Source organism: Sturnira hondurensis, unplaced genomic scaffold (assembly GCF_014824575.4).
Source record: "Sturnira hondurensis isolate 20B ecotype Veracruz unplaced genomic scaffold, ASM1482457v3 Scaffold0021795, whole genome shotgun sequence".
NCBI lineage: Eukaryota > Metazoa > Chordata > Mammalia > Chiroptera > Phyllostomidae > Sturnira > Sturnira hondurensis.
The window spans coordinates 9,760,111-9,782,167 of NW_028094426.1; the positions used below are offsets into that span (position 1 = coordinate 9,760,111).

The 22,057-nt window shown below is 41.1% G+C and overlaps 1 protein-coding gene and 1 non-coding gene across 6 annotated transcripts in view; both read left to right on the forward strand.

Annotated features, from left to right (window-relative positions):
- The window catches only part of EPS8 (EGFR pathway substrate 8, signaling adaptor), a 168,688-nt gene extending 149,888 nt beyond the window's left edge, over positions 1 to 18,800 (forward strand). For all 5 annotated transcript variants that reach the window (XM_037033975.1, XM_037033978.1, XM_037033976.1 and 2 more), the window contains 4 exons: positions 5,557 to 5,779; positions 12,946 to 13,126; positions 15,133 to 15,262; positions 17,549 to 18,800. In XM_037033975.1, coding sequence (XP_036889870.1) covers positions 5,557 to 5,779; positions 12,946 to 13,126; positions 15,133 to 15,262; positions 17,549 to 17,662 — 648 coding nt within the window. In that variant the 3' untranslated portion in view covers positions 17,663 to 18,800. The remainder of the gene's footprint in view (positions 1 to 5,556; positions 5,780 to 12,945; positions 13,127 to 15,132; positions 15,263 to 17,548) is intronic.
- On the forward strand, positions 7,672 to 7,831 carry LOC118978527 (small Cajal body-specific RNA 1). The gene has a single exon (XR_005064742.1).
- Positions 18,801 to 22,057: the final 3,257 nt, after the last annotated feature.

The following is a 22,057-nucleotide window of genomic DNA, read 5'->3' on the forward strand; positions in this document are numbered from 1 at the left end:
ATTAGGTGTAAACTATTATCCTGGGGCATCTGTGTCGCCTTCCTGTAAAGAAGCAGGTGTACGAACAGTGGCAGCTCCCATGGGAAGGGCACGGGAGCAGCCCCTGCCTGTTGTCCACACTCTTCCGTTAGAGACTGTCTCTGGATGGCAGGGGTGCAAGTGCCTGGACCAGTGGTGAAGAGGTGTCGAATTGCCACCTGGCGTCCCTGAGAATCAGCCTATTTAATATCCTTGCCTTCGGAGTGATTTTTAACAGCTTGGTAAAGACAGCCATTCCCACCTAATGTGTTTCCCCTGCAGCTTCACCAAAGCTACAAAAATAAAAGGGAGGGGGCGAATTTATTAAAGATATAGAAGAATTTATTAAAGATACGGAACATAAACAATATTGAATGAAACCACAGGGAAAGGAAGTAAATGCTTATGAGAGATTATGGAGAAATGAAGGTGAATGGCATATCTTTTGATAAAAACATTGTTGTAGAACAATACTACAGGGCTTTGTAGTACTTTAGCTGTGACAGATGGACATCCAGGGTGCTTTGTCCCCACCTGAAATCTGTGGGCTGCATCCAATTTCCTATATCTCTTTTGACTCGATTCCCAGATCTCTAGCTCTGCAACTGCATCTGCTAGAGTTCCCCTCGTGCCCATATAGATTCCCATGCTGTATGCCAACAGCAGAGACCAGTCCCTCATTATTTCTAATAGAGTCAAAGGTTTCATTGAAGAAGTCTTACATTCACTGTTAATTAGTAAGTCTGTGTGCTTATTATTATTATAAGTATGCTGACTCTGTCAAGATATAAATCATTATGCATGTCTGGACGTTATGGCCCTGTGAATACAATAGAAATTTTCCTGTCTTCTCTATTTCTTAGCGCTAAGATATTATGATACTGTGGGGAAAGCCCCACTGTAGGTATTGGTAGACAAGGATTCTAGACCTGGTTCTGCCACTAACGAGCTGTGTGACCTTCAAGAAAGCGTTTTATTTTTCTGTGCTCCAGTTTGCTCTGCTTCAAATGGAAGGGTTCAATTGATCTCTACAATTCAGTCTAGATAGAAAATGTTGTTGTTTTCTCTATACATGTATAAATAGTCCTAAATTGAAAGTGGAACTATTTCTACAGGTAACTACTAAACCACTAGCTCTACTAATTTCATGCTATGAATGTTTCAAATGCTCTTTTTCAAGCTCAATCCAGACAGTCAGGTACTGCTGGGCAGAGTGACCACTTTGGTGAAATGCCTTCAGGCTCGTTCCAGCAGACCAACTGCTAATCTTCAGTTATTTAAAAACGTTTTAAAATAAGCTCACCTGGCTGGTGTAGCTCAGTGGATTGAGCGCGGGCCCGCTAACCAGAGGATCGAGGTTCGATTCCCAGTCAGGGCACATGCCTGGGTTGCAGGCCGGTTCCCTGCAAGCCAGCTCCCAGCAGGGGACGCACTAAAGGCAACCACACATTGATGTTTCTCTCCCTCTCTCCTTCCTCTCTAAAGATAATAAATAAATAAATAAATAAATACATACATACATACATACATACATACATAAATATTTTTAAAAAATAAATAAAAAATAAAATAAGCTTAGAGCACGCTACTCATCTGTTAATTCGAGGTATGGTTTTTAGACAAGGATGGTTACTCTTATGTTGCCTCACAGGTTGACAAATTCTATTTTATCTGGACAGGGATGGGTGAAAGCAAGTTTACAGTTGTGAGTACGCAAAACAGAGTTTATTCTTGTCTTATTATTACTTATTGTATTATTTATTTGTATTACAACTGTAAACCTACTTTTGCCCACCCCTGTATATAAACAGGTGCATAAATTACTGCTTAGCTTGCACATGTACAGAATTATAAAATTTCCTGCCTAGACGGCTTACAAATTTGAAACTAAAGCTCACTAAAACATAGGTGTGTATTTCCTTTTGTGAAATCAGCTTTATAGAAAAATCAGTCTTACATTTAATGTACTCTCTGTATTTCCTTTATCAGCTGAAAGAATAAGGTGAACCTGTACTTAATATTTTAAAAACACAGTACTCTAATACACAAAAAGTTACTGAAATACTCTGTACTGCGAACACTAGCCTGTGAGTCTATATAATTAGTTTCCCATGGCTAGATAAGAGTGATGGAAATTAATTATATATTTACAAGCTTCTTCACTGGTTGATTTGTGGGCATGTAATTTTATTGTCAAAAGCTAATATGCTAACATTTTCTGATATTTGATGTGAATTATAATTGATATTATTTTAGTTCCATCTTCCTTGTTAATTTTCTCATTCGATGTGATTTGCTCCATTTTCCTAATAGCAATTACTTGGTGAGCTGTCAGAGGTAACCCATATTTCTTTCCTTGTGGCACTTCCTTTTAATATAATTTTTGTGTTCAATCCCTGGACTTAACACCCTCCAAATGTCCCAACTGTGCCTACTTTTCACCACAGAGTCCCAACGAGACCAAATTGAGATGAGAATTGTGTAGGTCAAATTTTTAAGAAGAGTTCAATTTTAGTGGCTTTGTTGGGCTTGCTTGCATAATTTCCCCATGAAGCAGTGTCTCGCATGAATCAGGAGCTTATCTCTAAATGACTTTCTTTAATCCTGGAGAATTTTTACTGAGCGTTAGTGGCCGAAGAAAAGTGACCCATTCAGACTTAATTATCAATAGGAATGTAAATTTTCCTTGGATGTTAGTAATTCTGACCTATTACAGAGAAAAAGACATTTTGTTTTAAACAGAATTTTATAATATATTTGTGAGAGACAAAAGGCAAGAGTTGGGAAGTGACAGTTGTGGTGTAAAAATAGGTCACATCAAGCTGACCAGTCATTGCAGTGTGCTCTGAACTGAAGGCTTTGTAGGGGCCTGGGCCTCTTGGTGCTAATAATGAGCAATTCCTGGGCATACTGGGGAGAATTAAGATTTCTTTTTTAGCTTTGAAGTTTCAGTGCCCTGGGTACAGGAGAAGAAAGTACAAGGTGCAGTTCCACCCCTCAGAACTTTCCATCAATTGAGAGGGAATTGGAGTCATCAGTTCTCTACCTCCGACCAAAAATAGCCCAGAGATAGAAATGCTGAATGGAAGGACAGCACGCTGGGCAGTACTCGGGAAAGGGCGGTGGGGAAGATAGGGAGAGGCACTGAAATGTGGGTTCAAGGGCCAGAGTGGTTCTGTTTCCTCCACACTAAGAATGACAAGTCAGTTTCTAAAGGAACGCTGACTTGGTTGTCATATCAGAAGACGGTGTAACGATTTGAGGAAGTCATTTTCCCCCCTTTGTATTTCAGTGGTTGGAAGCTTGAGGCACCAACAGGATCAAAAAAGAGGGAAAATATGCAAGTAAATAAAATTCATGGTGTAACTTATGAAACAATTTTCATACGATTTCTCTGTACCTTAAGTATGCATATGTGTGTGTGTGTGTGTGCACACACACAAAATATTTAAGCCTGGGGTTCCGTTAGGTTACACTGAGAAAGTTGCACTGTCCGGCAAGGACAGGAGAACGAAAGGAGGCCCCGAAGATCTGGGCAGCCTGTCTGCAGGCCTGATTGTGACAGTAGGACCTGGTGTGTTCAGTAATTCACAGTATTATTTGATGGATAGCAAAACACTAATTGCTGTTGTTTTCATGAAAGCACAAAGTATGAATCTCATCATGCAGTGCAGAGCTGGTCACATTTTTTTGTTAGTTTAAGCTTTAAAAACAGCAATTAAAACTCTGACATTTTTAAAATCCTATTGTGAAAATTTACAAACCCTTCATGTAATCATGTGCAAAAGACATTCCTGTCAAGGAGCATTGCATATATTTTAATCAGATGGCTTTGGTGTGTGCTAAGTATTATATTGTGGTGATGTTTGCTATATTTTGATTGCTTTAAGTATTTTATTGGCCCAAATATAGGAACACTGTTTCAGGGAAGTAATCATAGTAATAAACTTTTATTTAATATATTACAAATCTTTCTATGCCTTGAGTGGTAAGGGGTCAGCAATTTTTGCTTCTCTCCCATCCAGCTATTGCTTGCTCCATGAACCCCAATCCCCTGTCCCTTCCCTTCCCCCGCTGCCTCTCTCTTTCCCCCTTCCAACACCTGGCAACATTATAAACACTTCTCTTGGTCCTGCTTTCATTCTTGCTTTATACCCTTCCCACCTTCTCCAGCCACTGGCGGGTGAGGGGTAGCTTTTAAAGGGACAGCAGAAAAGAGCCCGGATGCTGCGCACGCTGGTTTCCACAGGAGTTACTCATTTGCTGTGAAGGCGACTGTGGTGATGGTTGGTGTGTTGTTTTTTGAGCAGTGATTTAATTAAAAGTGGCATTTGTGTGTGGCATTTATGTTTTTGATCTCTGTGGAAATTAGGGAGGCCTCATTTAAAATCACCATTATCTTATATTTGGGCCAATTTAGAAATTAAAAACAAATAGTACTGTTCTAACCAAAGGACCAGATTAACAAAAGGCCTGCTTTTTGCATTTTATTTGCTAATTCTGGATTTAGAATAACTAAAATTGTGTGAGTGCAGAATCTAAACTTTACTCAAATTATAAGTCCATTGCTCTGTATCTGTGACATTACCAAAAAAAAAGTGCCTTTTGAGAATTTGGAACTTGTTATAATGCAGTTTTCTATTAGTTAAAATTAATTTGTTTAAAGTTTTAACTTTTGTGTGTGGTTTAAGAGGGAATATACATAAATACTGTTTTATAATGTCCTATAATAATTTAATTAAATAACAACATTATTGTGTATTCTGTCATATCCACATTGTTTAACACAAATCCCCACGCAGCCTTTTTCTAATGTATGTTTTTGAGTTTTAGTCACCATATTTTACATTGACCATACCATTCATTACCCTCACCACTATCCATTCACATCATTGCCACTTTAACAAGGAACTATCTGATGTTAATAAGCATTAGGATGACGGCACAAAGGATTACGACTTGAATGAGTTAACAACATTTTTAAATTACTTGTTTACTATAAAGCAAAGTCTTTTCATCAACTGAAACATTGCCCTTCTTAACATGTTGCCTAGAAACAACATTAAACATTTTTCAGTGTATCATACATTGAAAGTAAGGAATGAGTAATGCTTTATGATATTGCTATTTAGACTTTCAGTGCAATTAGAAGTTTTTATTCATGGAAGTTATAAAATAATCAGAAATCTTCTGACCTACCTTGGTTGTGTGTGATTCCAAGTTCAAATTCAGTTTTCTTGACCTTTGCTGTTATTAACACTACTATTTGCTATTGGTATATCCTTTTTACTCCTTAACTTACACTTTGCTTTTGAACAAATACATATTTGTTTTTAAAACTTGGTTTTTAGTGATTGCTATACCGTGTAGAATTGGAGATATGTGTGTGTGTGTGCGTACATACATACATAAATTTGCTGTGGATTGCAAGTAAGTTTACAGATAAATAGCTAAAAATGTACTGTCACACTATAATTTGTTTTCCCAGGCTAGGTTTATATTTTTCCAATTTTAAACTAATTGTTTATCTTTTTATAGAAACAAAGGATGGAGTATGGTCCAAGATCAGCTGACCCTCCCTCTGCTCCGTCTCCTCCTCCAACACCGATTCCTGTTCCTGTCCCCCTGCCACCGGCTACCCCAGCGCCTGTTCCCTCGTCAAAGGTCCCGGCAAACGTCACCCGCCAGAACAGCAGCTCCAGCGACAGCGGCGGCAGTATTGTGCGAGATAGCCAGAGACACAGACAACTGCCTGTGGACCGTAAGTTTCCCAGGGGGGCAAAGAGCACCCCCCGCCCCCACAAAAAGAAAATCACAGTTTGTTCTTCAAATTATAAGCACTGCTCATTTGAAGAACAAGTAAAATATTGTTTATTATCGGTTTTGCTGCTACTAACTATTATTAAATATGAACAATAGCCCTGTATACTTGCATAGAGTGCAAAGACCACCTAGTTTTTATCCTCCAAGTATTTCTGGGAAGCAGGAAGTTTTCTCTGTTCTCCAGTGTGTGTATTTCTACACATAATCCAGCACATTGTGGTGAAGTGAAGACTCCGGAGCTAGACATACTTGAGTGTGCATAGTGACAGATCGCTTACTGGCTGTGGGACCTTCAACAATGTAATAATCCTCTCCACTTCAGTGTCTGAAAAGGTGGGGATAATGGTTTCTGTGTCACAGGATGAGTATGAAGATTCAAAGATAATGCATATAAAGCATTTAGATCAGTTGTTGTTGGTCAGGGTGGTTTTACCTCTCTTCTCCCAGGGACATTTGGTATTGTCTGGAGACATATTTTGATCGTAGGTAGATGCTGGTGGCATCTGACTCAATCGATAGAATCCAGGGAGGTTTAGCAATGTCTTACAATGAACAGAACACTCCCCACCCCTCAACAGGATTATCCGACCTAAGATATGAGTGGTGCTGAGGTTGAAAAGCGCTGACTGATTTTGACCAATGTGACACATCATAAGCAGTCAGTAAATAGCTGCTGATGTCTCCTCGTAGTTTTACTGCTCCTCTTCCTCCCACTTGCTGTTCTCACAGGTGTACACACACTAGGACACTAACTTAATAGGATCATTCTCCCAATAAGAGTTTCAGATTTGCTCTCCAAATTCAGATTTTATGTATTGTCTTGGCGAAAAAGTCCGTTAGCATTTTTTCTTTGTGTTTTTTTTTGTATAATAAAAGATACATATTTTTTTTACCAGTAACTTTATTAATTTGGATGTTTTGAGAATGTCAGCAGTCTTCCACATGGTAGAATATTGACTGTTCTCACCAAACACCTCAATTTGATTGCTATCAACTTCATTTGGTCTACCCGACCGTGGAGCATCATCCAGAAAAATCAGCACGAAACTTCACAAACCACTTTTGACACATTTGATCAGTCCCAGCACCTTCTCCATAAACTGCACAAATCTTTTTGTGTGTTTCAGTTGCATTTTTACCTTTCTTGAAATGATAAAGCATAATATGCCTAAGATGTTGCTTATTTTCTTCCTTGTCAACATTAAAATGGCTACACAAAAATTCACCAATTTTGATGGCTTTTTTTAAAGTGTAGGTTGATATGACAGCTGTCACAATACATTCTAACAAAGTTGTTTTGAATGGCCCTGGCTGGTGTAGCTCAGTGGATTGAGCTCTGGCCTGCGATCCACAGGATTGCGGTTCGATTCCCAGTCAGGGTACATGCCTGGGTTGCAGGCCAGTTCCCAGCAGGGGACGCATGAGAGGCAACCATACATTGATATTTCTCTCCTTCTCTCCTTCCCTTCCTCTCTAGAGATAAATAAATAAAATATTTTAAAAATTGTTTTGAGTGAAGTTAAAGACAACTAAGTGCTGCTAGAGCCACCTTATGGAAAAAAACCAAAGGAACTTTTTGGACAACCCAGTAATTTAGATTTCAACTTTATTCTTTTATAAATTTAAGCTGGATTTTTATATGAATGGTTTCTATGAAAATCAGATTTAAATAAACAAAAAGACAAAACACTATGGCCAGCTTTGGATTATCCTTTTTAGTACTGGGAACAGCAGTAGGGATAATTTGACAACTGAAGATGATTCTAGGATAATTTTTGTTTTTTTTTTTTACCTTATTGTGTATAGCTGGTCTGTTTGATTTTTGAATCACAGCACTCGCCACGCCAGCGACCGAGTTGTCGACGGCCTGGCCTTGGGTCAGAGGCCTGTGTGTATTGTGACAGTGGGTTCAAGATGTGCAGTATTGAAACAAGTCTTTTAAGTTTAGTGTGTAAAAGACATACTTGAGTTACAACTCAGTGGCACAGTTTTTTAAAAAATCTTTAAGGTATTTTTAAAAATATTACAAAATTATTACTTTGTTTTACCTATTCTTAATATATAAAAATTCTTGGAAAACTAGAGCCAGGAAAGTATTTCTTCATTATGATAAAAGGATAGAAAGAGTGTGTGTGTGTGTGTGTGTGTGTGTGTGAGAGAGAGAGAGAGAGAGAGAGAGAGGTACCATTCATTCAAGATGGCCTCTCCTGGCACTCGGTTCTGGGTTCTTTCCTCCATAAACATACTTCTGCTGTAGACCTATTCCCTTTGCTTCTGTACCATCTGTACCGGTGGAAAAGGAATGTCTGCTAAATTTGTCTTCATACAAATCTCATCTGTGACATCCAGATAGGTGTATTGAATTATTAACTTTATAGGTGAGATTTAATGCTTAAGATTCAAATTGAAAACCAAATCTTTCACCATCATTTTATCCTACTGTTTTTCTCAACTCAGTTAATCCTAGCCACATCTATTCAGTTGCGTTCATTTTAGATAAATTAAAATAGAACTAAAGAGAACACAAACTATTACTACTTAATTATTCTAGAATTTCTGGTTAAATGCATGAAGCATAAGCCTTCTCTGTAGATTACTCTTTCCCAAGGGGTAGCCAGTTTAAAATCACTGTCTTATCTATATCTTCACCTTATCAAAAACAAAAACTAGTGGAAAAAATGAACTTTTGGAAAAACAATGAACTCTGTGTAGCAAAAACTACTGCATATGTGACACTGTGTGAGAATGTACATGTGTGTAAAACATATGCTGCTAAATTTAAAAATATATATATGTGTATAGTATTAAAAGATGTTTATATTTTTTCAGACACTAGAGGCATTCTTTTGTGATGAGAAAGTTCTGTAAATGTTTTCATTGATTTCCCGATGGAAAAAGATTTCCTGTTGGAAGTTGCTGTTCTTTCTTCATTCTTACCACAAGTGTGTAACATTTCCCTCTTTTGATCCATCGGTGGAGTCATCTCTGACACGGGCCCTCTTTCCAGGTGTGGGGTCAGAGTTCAGCAGCATCCAGCCTTCATTTGGACGGTCCGTGGAGCGGGACACTTTGTTCTTTGTTCTCGTCTAAGAAACTGAGAATAAACTAATGGGAAAGAGGCATAGTTAGAATACTTTAAAGATAAGGAACTCTCCTGATAATTGCGACTCATGATCTTCAAGTCTGTTTTTCGTAAGTGAAAGTGGGACATGGGTGTATAAAACACAATATCTCTCCCCAAATTAACACATGTACTTGTTTCCTTAAAATAGTAAAGTTTTGTGTTCACTTATATAAAGTTTCTTTTAAAGATACCTCAGAAGTATAGTTTGACATTAAATAAATACATTTTTTTATAAAACAAGTATTTTTGGTAGCTTTTCCTGAGCACTTTTGGAGAGCATTTTCCTTTCTGAGTAGACCTTGGCACTTCTCAGTGGCCTTCAGAACCGGATGCATGCGTCGCTGATAGCGGATGTCTCTCGGAAGGTGCCTATAGGTCTAGATTTCTGCTTACTGCCTCGGCGTGTGATAGAAATAAAAGGGAAAGAACTGTACAGTGAATACTCACTCATAAAAATGTTACCAAATAGCCATGAACACAGAAAAAAGTCAACACGCCGTCTTTGAAATGTAACAAGGAGCAAGAGCCACACTCCTTCTGCGGAAGCGTCGCTGCGGTTGCCGATTCAGACCGTCTGCTTGGAGCTGAGTCATGCGAGCTTCTCAGATTGATTTATTGCAAGGTTCAGAAGGGTGTCCCTCTCTTCACTACTGAAGAGTATCAGTGCTTTAGTTGTTTTGTATTTCTTCCATTTCCTTTGAAACGTTCGACCTTATTATTTGCGTTTAATCTTTTGTAATCAGAAGTGTTATTTTAGAAAGAGGTGTAAAGTTAGTCTGGTTTGTTGTCCTGTACTGGAACATTGCGGATGGAAACCAAAAGCCAGGAGCACATTGCAAGAGGTTTTTGTGCTCCCCAGAATATAATGATGCTGTGCCGGCAGATGACCGTGCAGTGGCTACGTCAGTTGATAAGAAAAGAAATCTTTTAGTGGAGTGATACTTTCTCTCTTGTTCTTTTCCGATGTACTCGTACGCTGTGTGGCAGTGTGGTGTAGTGATTTAGAAGAGTTAACAGATGACATGCATGCAGCCTATCACTTAGCCGTGGCAATCAGTTATAGCTCCTCCCCCTCTCTCTAGCCTCCTCATTCTTCTTCCCTCCCTTTCTCCCTCCCTCCATTCCTTTCTCCTGTTTTCTTTTGATGACTTCTTCAAAAAGTTTCCTAAGTACTTGAAGAATTAAAAATAAATTAGACTGAAAGAACACTGCATGAGTTTTTCCACACTTTTGCTTATTTCTCAGGGATACTCTTTCTAAAGCACTCTTCCTGAAGGGGGTGGGGGTCAGCGTGGGAGAGGACGGAGTATGGTTGTCACAAAAAAGCTGCCTTGGGTACCAGTGCCCTGGTCGTTGTCAGAAACCAAGTTAGTTAAGTGGGTTACCGTACCAGGTCTTTGTGTAATCCTTGGAGGTGATGCACAAATAACGTATTCGTGTGTGTGTGTGTGTGTACTTTTTAAATACACAACCTATTAGTCCCCTTCCCATACTTCCGCTTCCTCCCCGTTTCCCATAAAGATATGTTCATATATACGTCTTTTTCTTAAGCATAAAATAAATAGAGGAGAAGTATGGTTGGTAAGTCAAACAGAGATAGTTTTGATGACTTTGGCCATAAAGTGACTGAATCGAAGTCAGGAAAACCACTTCTAGTACATTCTGCCAATGATTAACAGTGATGTTTTGACATATCACTTCTCCTCTCTTGGCCATTTTCTTATCTAGTTATTTTAAGACTTGGTTAATAATGCGTTTCAGCATGCCTCATGCATCCATTCATTTGTTATTGGGTTATTTATTGAATCCCTGCACTGTTCCAGATAAAGCAAACTAAACTGGCAAAACTTTCTTTTCACCCCAGCTGTATATTTTAGTGAAAGGTAAAATATAGTTGGTAGTGAATGTTAGAAGGCACTACGTGGAGAGTAATAAAATCTGTGGATAGAGAGTCCTATTGGGGAGGAGGTTGCAGTTTTGAAAAGGGGGAAAACCTAAAGGAAGGGTGAGGCATGAACCGCATGGCCATGTGGAGGAAAGCATTGCAGGCAAAGGCTCTTCAATGTGAAGAGCACCAAAGAAGCCCTTGTGAGCAAGAATAGAGGGCCTTAGGGGAGAGCGGTGGAGCTGGAGGTCATAGAGGGCCTTTTCTGGGGGGTCATTTGGATCTGCTGGAAAGGTTTGGAGAGGGGTTGCAATAGCTGACTTATATTTTAAAAGGGTCATTTCAACTGTTGTACTGAGAGAGGAATGAAGAGCATAGCTCTGTGGTATTTTGCCACAGAAACTGGAAAAATAAAATTATTATTAGTGAAGTTGGGAAGTCTAGCACAAAAGCCAGCTTCAGGAAGAAGAGGAACAGCACAGATATGGGCGTGTTATGTGGACGAGGTCTCTAGTAGACACCTAAATGAATAAGTGCATCAAGTCGACAGGCAGTGTATGTGGATCTGAGGTTCTGAGGAGCAACCCAGACTGGAGAAATAATTGTGGTAGTTGTTAGATTTTAGATGGCCTTGAAAGCCATATGAGACTAGTCACAGTGGTCGTTGGTCGAGTGAGTGCAGGCAGAGAAGGGGTCCCAGGGCTGTGCCCTGAAGTACTTTACCCTTATGTGGCTGGGGAGATGAGAATATTGAGAAAAGGGTACTGAGCAGGAGAGAACTGGGAGACTGGGAAAATCAGGACAGAGTGGCGTCCTGAAGGCTACCAGGAGTATGTCGGGGTGGGGAGGGGGAATCGCCTTCTTCAAATGTTGCTCATAGGTTCAATGAGAGGAGGACTGGGAACTGACTATTGGAGTTCAGCAAAGTGAGGTGGAGTGAGGGGTCAAAGGCCTAATTGCAACAAATTTAATAGAAAATTGGAGAACGGGAGTTGGAGTCAACTTGTATAGACTGCTTTTCACAGAGTTTTGCTAAAAGGGGGGGCAGAGAAATGGGCAGTAAGTGGGAGGGGGCATGTTGTCAAGAAAGGGCTTATTTAAAGGAGAGAGAAGTAGTAAAATAATAGCACATTTGCAGACTGACAAAATGATTCAGTAAAAGGGAAGTTGATAACATAGGATAAGTAGGGGAGATGTTACTGTCCAAGTATTAAAGAGAGGACGTGGGGCTAGTGCTTGTGCGGAGCGTGGCTGAGGTGCGTGGACACAGTACCGGGAAGGAAGGGAGGGGCGCGTGTGGGGGGAGTGCTGGGGGCAGAGGACAGCGGCCACTGAAATTTAGGGAGATTCTCTTCTAACTTTATTTTTTTCAGAAATTAGGAAAGTGAGATCATCACCTTAGGGCAAGGGTTAGGGACTAGGTCTTGGAGGTTTGCAGACTGAGAAGATATTAAATACTTGTGTAACAGTGGGCAATGATATGGCCCAGGACAGGATTTCTCAACTGGAGCCCGAATGGACGTTTGGGGCGGGGTAGTTCTGTTGCAGGAGACTGACCTGGCGTTGTAGAGGGTTCTGTGCATCCCAGGCCTCTAGCCACTAGATAATAGTGGTATCCTTCCCCTCCTGCCCCAGGTGTGACGACCAAAAGTGTCTCCAGCCATTGCTTGATGTCCCCTGGGGTCAGATCCACCCAGTGGAGACCCCTGGCCTAAGAAAATGTAGTGTGATGGGCAGAGAGCATTAACAACCCAGCCAGGCTGCATATCCATGAATTTAACATGAGATCAGTCAGTACTGTTGTGTTACACTCAGTGTGCAGGTACAGCCCAGAGGGAGCAGAAGGGTACATTGAACAAGGATTGGGGTTTTGCCAAGTGAGTACAATGAAGAGAGAGAAGGCAAGGTAGGGAGAGGTTTTAATAATTGATCATGGAATTTATACTGAGTGAGGATGAAAGCAAGGAAAGGTGGTTGCAACACTAGTTCCAGTGACCCTTCCACCCCATGTAACACCTGTGGATTATTGACACTGGGGTTCTGGGGAGATTTGTTAGGAGTCTTCAAAAGTAACCCGCTCCGTGTTGCTGCGCAGGAAGGAAATCCCAGATGGAGGAGGTGCAGGACGAACTCATCCACAGACTGACCATTGGCCGGAGCGCCGCCCAGAAGAAGTTCCATGTGCCACGGCAGAACGTGCCAGTCATCAACATCACTTACGACTCCTCCCCCGAGGAGGTGAAGACGTGGTTACAGTCGAAGGGGTTCAACCCTGTGTGAGTCTCTCGGGAATACTTTCCGGTGTTGTGTGCAGTTTGGCCACGGCGATTCACAAATGGCCCTTTAGAAATGAGAGAGCCCAAACTGCCTGCGTTTCATGCTCAGGAAATGAGGGTAGCTGTAAAAAAGACTTGGAAGAAGCAGAACTAACTGTTCTTCGATGGCACTCCATTTTCTAAATGGTGGGGCCTGTTCATCGTCGGTCCCCTCAGCTGCCAGCGGCTTTGAGACTGGTAGCTTTCCATCTTTCTCGTCGGGTCACACAGTGCAGGCCTGGTCTTAGCTGGACTCCCCAAGGCATGCAGGACACATAGCAGAATCCTTCCTTCTGCTGCAGGATATAGATTCCAGGCAAATAAAAAATAGATAATACCACCCTGGCTTGTGTAGCTCAGTAGATTGAGCCCAGGCCTGTGAACCAGAGGATCGAGGTTCGATTCCCAGTCAGGGCACATGCTGGGTTGCAGGCCAGTTCCCGGCAGGGGACGAACTATACGTTGTGTGTCCTCCAGCAGAGGCAACCGTACATTGATATTTCTCTCCCTCTCTCCTTCCCTTCCCCTCTAAAGATAAATAAATAAAATATGTAAAAAAAAATCAAACCCCCCACACATCTCAATCTTAAAAAAAAAAAGATAATACCTATCATAAACCATAAACTAATAGGCTCTTTTCCTTTAGTAAACCCCTTGTACAGTTTCTAGTTTACCTATAGTTTTGTTAATAGCTTATGTTTTTTTTAAAAAGACTCTCTCCACTTTGTTTTAGTTGAGTTTTTATACACCCTCATTTGTTTATTTATTTTATTACTTATTTATTTAATCTTCACCCAAGGACATTTTTTCCAATTGCTTTTAGAGAGAGAGAAAGAGGGGAAGAGAGGGGAGAGAACCACTGATGTGAGAGAGAAACATCAATCAGTTGCCTCTTGTATGCCCAGTCCCTGAACTGACTACAAAACCCACAACCCAGGCATGTGCCCTGACCGGGAATCGAACCCAAGACCTTTTGGTTCATGGGACATTGCCCAGTCAACTGAGCCATATGGCCAGGGCAGTTTACAAATTTTTTAAAAATTACAGTTGACATTCAATATTATTTTGATTAGTTTCAGGTGTATAGCACAGTGGTTAGACAAGCATATTCTTTATAAAGTGATCCCCCACTATTTCCAGTACCCCACTGGCACCGTACATGGTTACTGCAGTATTATTGATTGGGCTCCCTGTGCTGTACTTTACATCCTTATGACTGTTTTGTAACTACCAGTTTGTACTTTTCAACCTCGTCACCTTTTTACCCAGTCCCCCAACCAACCATCAGTTCATTCTCTGTATCTATGAGTCTGTTTTTGATTTGTTTGTTCATTTATATTGTTGTTTAGATTCTACCTACAAGTGAACTCATTAGTCTTTCCCTGACTGACTTATTTCACTTAGCATAATACCCTCTAGGTCTACCCATGCTGTAGCAAATGATAAGATTTCATTTTTTATGGCCACTTATTATTCATATTTTTGATATTTTTTCTTCTTCTTCTTAAAGAAGACCCTTCACCTTTCCTGTAATACTGGTTTGGTGATGGTGATGATGAACACCTTTTAGCTTATGTGTTTTGATACAAACTATTTGACTACTACATATTCAAGAATATTGTAAACTTGCTTAAGCAGCATAACTGAAAAGTGATATACACTGGCTAGTGCATTACCTGGTTACTAGAAAGTTCTCTCTTCTTATGAAACACCAAGTTTCAAGGAATTGGTCCTAAACAATAATGATACTAAACCCAATCGGTCCCTTTCTGAAACTTCATAATCATCTCCTATAGCCTTAGGGTCATCATCGTGAACGCCCCTTGTCATTGTCCCGACTGAGCACCATAGTACCATTTTATGAGCTCCAATATATGGAACACTTAGAAAAGAGGGTAGAGCAGAACCAGAATTATTTTGTAGACAGTATTTTAATGCTTTATTTCTTTTCCCTTCCTTTTTTTCAGGACTGTCAATAGTCTTGGAGTATTAAATGGTGCACAACTTTTCTCTCTCAATAAAGATGAACTGAAGACAGTCTGCCCTGAAGGGGCCAGGGTCTTTAACCAGATCACCGTACAAAAAGCTGCATTAGAGGTACGACTCGCCTAGCTAAGTTGGTGTTCTGTATTTGTCCGGAGCTCAGACTGCAAACCGAGAGCCCCAGACTCATCCGTTTGTGTCCATACTGGTCCATTTCCCTTTCCTGCAGAGCCGAATTAGGTTTGAGTCAGCTTTTGTCATTTGTCACTGGAGACCATTAGTGACCACTTGGAGGGTGATTAATTTGTTATAAATGCTTGTGCATGAAGCTTGGACATATACTTTTGGACATTTAATGTAAACCTAATGTTTTCATTTTATATGCATTCGCTAGAGGAATTTTCATTTTGACATAGTAAAGGACATTTACCTCTATGAGCAAATGCCTTAAGAGGTTGGAACTGTTGCCTGTTCTTAATATTTAGTTTGGAGATTCTAGTGGGTTAGAGGTTATAAGGTCTTAAAACCCTAGTGGCGTGTCTTGGGCTTGGTTATACATCTAAATACAAGGGGGGACCCCCCAAAGACAGAATATACGTACAAAAAATTGTGTATTTATTTTTCATGTTTAAACTTCAGTCACCTTCCAAGTGTTCTCCATTTGATGCAGTACACCAGTTGAGACTTTTTTGCTTACACTGCTCTAAACAGTTTTTGAAGTTGTGGATTTTGATGCCTTTTAGTGCTTTTGCTGTTTTTTTGGGGGGTGTGGGGTGGGGGTTGTTGTTTTACCTCTTCCACATCTGCAAAATGTTTCCCTTTGAGGACTTTTTTCATCCAGTGAAACAGGTAAACAAAAGTTGCTTGGGGAAATTTCAGGTGAATAGGGAGGGTGGGGCCCAAGGGTCATGCCGTTTTTTGGTCAAAAACTGCTGAACACTCAGTGTGGTGTGGACAGGTGTGCTTGTAAAGCACCCATCATGAAATGAGCAAATGTGTTGAAAGAGTCTTCAGAAAAATTCACTGAAGCCAAATGCAGCCTCTCACAACAATGCCAGCTGGTACACTGATACAGATGGGTCCCTAGAACACCCACTTAGTGGGGAAAGCCTGTACAAGGGGGCTTGCCCTCCAGAAGATATTCTTATTTTTAGGGGTTCCCCCTTTATAGTCAAAGGGAAAATATTACATAGGGATCATGAATATAGGGAGCTTTAAAGAGTAATTCTTTAGTCATAGTTGTCTGTAGGGAAGCAGGAGAGTAAATAGTTTCTAGGTTGGACGTAAGCTTCCACTATCTTGCTCTACTTAAAATGGGCTGTGTAGGGGTAATAGTGTCCAACTGTTAACGTCTCACAGCTGTTAATAGCTTTCATGAATGTTATACCTGGACTCAAATGAAAGGATATAGGTTCTGGGGCGAAACTGATACATAATTACCTCTAGCAGGTATATTATATAAACTCAGCAGTCAACTCGAAGTAAAACAGCTTCATGCATGCAACCCTGTAACTGTTCTCCGTCAGGAGAAATTCTATTTCCCTTGGAAATTTTTCCTACGGCTTTCTGCATATTGAATATGAATAAGGAATTGTATTTTTTCTGAGGCAGTTTTGCTGCCATTGTAATGCATTCTAATTTTATTGAGTGTATATGAGTTACTTCCTAAGGGCATGATGAGAAGCTCCGCACCCCTCACCCAGCTGGGCCCCTGTAGTCCAGACCTGCTGTGGTTGTCCTTTGCCTCACCTCCCACTCCTCCTGGTCTCGCTCCTGCTCCTCTGGCTGTGAATCGAGGCAGAGACTGAGGACCTGAGCTTCTTCATCTTCCTCAGACCCCTTCCACCACACCCTTCTCGTGTGTGCAGTTCACTTTTTAGGTTACTGACCCGTGTTTCCAGATGCTTTCGCTGATAAGAGCAGGATGGGGGCATGCACAGGGAGCGTGGGGTGGCTTGGAAAGGAGAGCCGGTGTGACGTCAGCGGGTCAGGACTGTGTGGGGAGGGAGGCCTGATTTAGACTCCCCCTAAAGGGCGATGAGTGTCTTCTGGAGCTAGTGAGGATTCTTTGGTAATTTTCCGTCTTACTCTGTTACTGTGCACATACATCCTCGTTCTCCCAAGGAATCTAGAGCTGCACACATATTACTGATTTATCTTTATCATGCCCAAATGAAAGACCTTGGGAATGAATGCCTTAAGGCACTCTATAAATGAAAAACATGTTAATGGGATATGTTAGTGATGGCCAGGAGCATCACTGATGTGAAGGGCAGCCTTGTGTCCCTCAAGAGGTCTGAGAGGAAAACACAAAGGACTTACCCTGAGCTTGTCTGAGTATGGGACCTGCAGGCCATGCAGACCAGTAACCATCTCGTCGGAATCGTGTTTGTTTTCCAGGACAGCAGCGGCAGCTCTGAATTGCAAGAAATCATGCGAAGACGACAGGAAAAAATCAGCGCTGCTGCCAGTGATTCCGGAGTGGAGTCCTTTGATGAGGGAAGCAGTCACTGATTTCTTTCTTTGTTTTTAAACTCCATGTAAATTCCCGGCATTATTCCAACGTGCTTTGTTTTAAGAAGCCATGAAGGGAATGTCAGATTTTTAGTCCCTTGGTGTACTTTATTTATCGCCATTGAATAACAGTGCAACCATCAGTGAGCAGAGGACTTGCTTCTGGGCCCATTATTGTTTTTATTAAAATGGGAAAATTTAAAATACAACTTTTGACCTTGGGAAACATCTTGTTTACCGAAGGGGAGGTTTTCTTTATCCAATTAATTATTTCATCCTCATCTCGGTGTATGAGCAGGCATTTTTAACAACGGTGACTTGACGCAGGACAAAGATACTGCCCAGGATCCCAGCGCTTCACAGTTCCGGCTTTGCCTCTGACTGGTGTCTGCCATTCGGGGCGTGGTGACGTCAGACCAGCCTCTGCTTACTTGGGTCTCTTGTTTGACACAATCAGTGATTGAATATTTCAATTTATTTAAAGTTCTTAATGCCAACACTTTTTAAACAATTAAAACATTTGATGAACTGTAAAATACAGCACGGCCTTGGACCTGCAAAGATAAACCTATGGAGCATTCCCGAGACCCTTCGTCATGGCTCTGTTGGTGACGATGCTGTGTATAGCTTGTATTTTGATTTAGCTTATATTCTGCTTATCATCTACTCTGTGTTCTTACATATGAGAAAGCACAAGTGGAAAAGAGGTCATATATATTCAAAATATGTCACAGGGAGTAGCCTGCATTGGTGTGAGTTACAGTATTTTGCTTAATGAAGTTCTCAGTTGCAAATATTGATATTAGTAGTTAAAAGAAGATTGGGGCCATTTTATGTGTATCTGTGTCAAGTTTTTCTGGTAATAAGAAACAATTTACACATATGTTAATCCTGTGAAAGATTCTAGATATAGAAAAGAAAGATACTTAACCTTCAACAAATGTTATTTTTGAAAACACGATTTTTGTCATTAAATGTTATATTATTTCACATATATAAAACAGATGTTATGTAAGAATGTTGTATATTTTAACATGAATCCATTTAGAGAGAGTATCTAGAGTCATTAATTTTCATAGTGCCTTTTCACATGAGTCAGCTGGAAAGTCTGCAATAAACAGTATTTGCTCTGTGTTAACGAACGGCCTCTGCGTCCCTGGCGGGGGGTCTTTGGTGTGAGGACTGGGGGTCAAGGTTGAGTGGAATGGGAAAAGCAGAGGCTCACGCTTTTATTTTTTTAAAGCTGATTTTCAGTGTATTTTTGAGTGGGTAGAAACCACTCTAGAATACCTTCTTCAGTTGTTTCTCTCTTTTTTTTTTTACCTGTATTATCTCATCGTCTCTTCCTTCTACTGCCTAGGCATAGTTGGCCATGGCAGTGAAAACAGATTTGCACAGCGCTTAGTATTACTAAGGACTTCACAGAAATGCTTTATTCGATATCTACAGTAACTCTGTGAGTTATATTTTATAGACAAGGAGATTCTCCCCAGATCACGAGGGATGTGGCAGCCTCCCATTTTCCATTTCTCGATCTGTCCTTAACACCCTCGGATAAAGCGAAACAAACATGAGAATGATGAAAATTATCGTAGAGCTTTTCCACTTCATAAACACTGATACCCATGTATCACTTAGCCCTTGTTGAAAATATCTGAAGATGTAATGATAGGGCAAAAGAAAGTAAGATAGAAAAATTAAAATGGGATGCGTGGCATTGTGAATTGCCCCTGCCAGATACCTTGGCATTCCCATAAATAGTGTTCATTGCGGGGGGTGTTTAGAATTCTCCTAAGTTACTTGGAAGGAGCTTGATTCTTTCTGAACCTGCCTTTGCACTTTGTTAGGTGGCACCGGAGCAGCACTTATATTAGAGCTGATTTTCTCCGACTGTTAAGGCCACACCCTTCTGGGTACTCCACCTATTGCTCCCTGGATTAGGACTGTTGTCCACCCTTGCAGGTGGTGACAAGAACTATTTTCAGTCCTCTGTGAGCTCTGAGAATTATTCCTCTAATCCTTCCTGGTGGTTCTCTCCTCAGCCGTGAGCAGTTTGCTCGTGTGTAAGCTCCAATCCCACGCTCAGCGTGAGATTCCTTGGGGCCCTCCGCACCTCTCCAGAGCGCTCTCCTCACGCAGCTTTCTCCTCTCTCCTACTCTGTGCTCTCATCTTTCGCCCCCTTCCTGTGGCCACGCTCCAAGCTTTGGCTCCTCACCTCGGGAGTCAGCTAATTCCACGCGAGTTCTCCTGCCTGCACTGCAGCTTGGAAACCGTTTCTGGGCTAAAGGCTGGAGCGGTGATCACTGTCACTTATTGCCCAGTGTCCACTGTCCTGAAAACTGTTCCTTCCTATAGTTCGTGTGTTTTGTAATTGTTTCGGGCTAGGGGTTGAATCTAGTTCCCTCTGACTTCATCTGAGCCCAAATGTGAAGTCACCTTCCTTTTTAATCTGTATTTTTCACTGAATATAGAAATCTAGGTTGTCCCTTTCTACTCTAGAACTTCAAAAGTGTCATTTCTTTTTTTAGCTTCTATTTTGTTCTTGATGAGAAATGAGTCATTCATGTTTTTCCTCTGGCTGCTTTCAAGATTCTTTTCAGTAGCTTTTATTTTCAGCAGCTTGTTTATGTATTCGATCAATGTATGTTCTTGGTGTTTATTCTCGAATCCGAGCAGTGGATTTCTGGATTGGTAAATCGGTGTTTGCCACTGTTGGAAGGCCCATTCCTTTCAGTAGTTTTCTCTGCTCCTTTCTCTGCGACTCTCCTCAGCCTCCTGTCGCATGTGTGTTAGGCCACTTGATATCATTGTAAAGATCCTGAAATCTCTGTTATTTTTTAAATATTTTTGCCCAGTCTTCAGATCGGAAAATTTTTGATTATACGTACTCAGATTCACCGGCTCTTTCCCTCCCCTGTGATCTGTGTTTCAATATGCTGTTGGTTCAGTCTAGAGAATTGTTCTGTTCAGTTATTGTAATTTATCAGTTCTGCAGTCCATGTTCTTTGATTTAGTTCCCATTTCTCTGCTGAGACTTTCTATCTGTCCACTCATTAAAATAATATTTCTCTCTAATTCTTTGAACAACTCTGAATAATTTCTCTAACACATAAAAGCTACTTTACCATCTTTACCTGCTAAACCCAGCATTCGGGCTATCTCAGGCTCAGTTTTCACTGGTCGCTTTCTTCTCTCCCTCACTGCGGGCCCTAGATTTCTCTTTCGTTGCATGTGTAATAATTTGTATTACATATTTGATATCATATGTATGTTTTAGATACTTTAGAGTATGTTATCTCCTTTGAAAAATATTCTTGTTCTAGCAAGCAGTTCTTTTCCGGTGTATCACTTTGAACTTACATACCTTTGGCTTTATGCTTTGTTAGGATGGATCGTGGTGAGCTGAATGTGTTTTGAAAGGTCTTGCTGTCTTGGTGGGACTCTCTCTACAAATTCTTCTGCATATCTGGTCAGGCTTGATTTTAGGCTTTGTCTATATATGTCAAAAATAGTCTATACTGTGGAGTTTTTCCTTGTAAGAAATACCTATTTTGGGATGAATTTCCAGAATATTTTGTATCTCTGCTGGGTGCCCGAGGTGTTTAACAGTGCCTAACAGGCCTCTTCACTTTTGCTGGGCTGGACCCCTGACGTCCCCAGCACAGCCACTGTGGTAGCTCTCGTCCACTCTCAGCCTGCAGCAGCCACTCGGATAAGCACGGCTCTGTGTGTGGACCGGGTGGACTCACGTACAGGTTTCTGCAGTGCCCCTGCACAACTGCCTCCCTTCCGGTGCCCTTCTCTGGAAATCCCAGCCACTTCCAGTGCCCTGACTTTGATGTTTGCCTACTCAGTTCAGCAGGGCTAACTTGCTGTGTTTGGGTCCAGTTGCTGCCCTGCAGTTGGGAGATTGTCTCCAAGCAAAGGGTTGTCGAGGTTCCTTATCCCAAGGATGGCAGTCTTGTGTTGGTTATAAAAGGTGAGAAGTGACTTCTGTACCCCCCTCCCCTGTTCCTGAAGAAGCACTGGGTCACGGGAAGCTGATGCGAGAGACGCTCTAATCACTGAAAACTTTTCCGTTGGCACTCTTCTCTGGGAAAACTTGAGATTCGCTTGTTTCTAAGATGTGTCCAGGCTGCATTGGGGGCTGGGCGGAGACCTCATCAGGTTGGGTCTGCCTGTTTCTCTCACCGCTGACATAGGAGGCTTCCGTAAGGAGTATCGCTAGAAAGTTGGGCAGACTCAGCACAGGGGTTCATGTGAAGACTGGTGCTTTCTAAGTCGGAGAAGACAACTTCCATTCAGAAAACATTTAGTAAGTGTCTACTGTAAGAACTGATAGTAAAGAGAATTCTAGATCTATCCTCTGCCCTCGGAGAACATACAATCGAAAG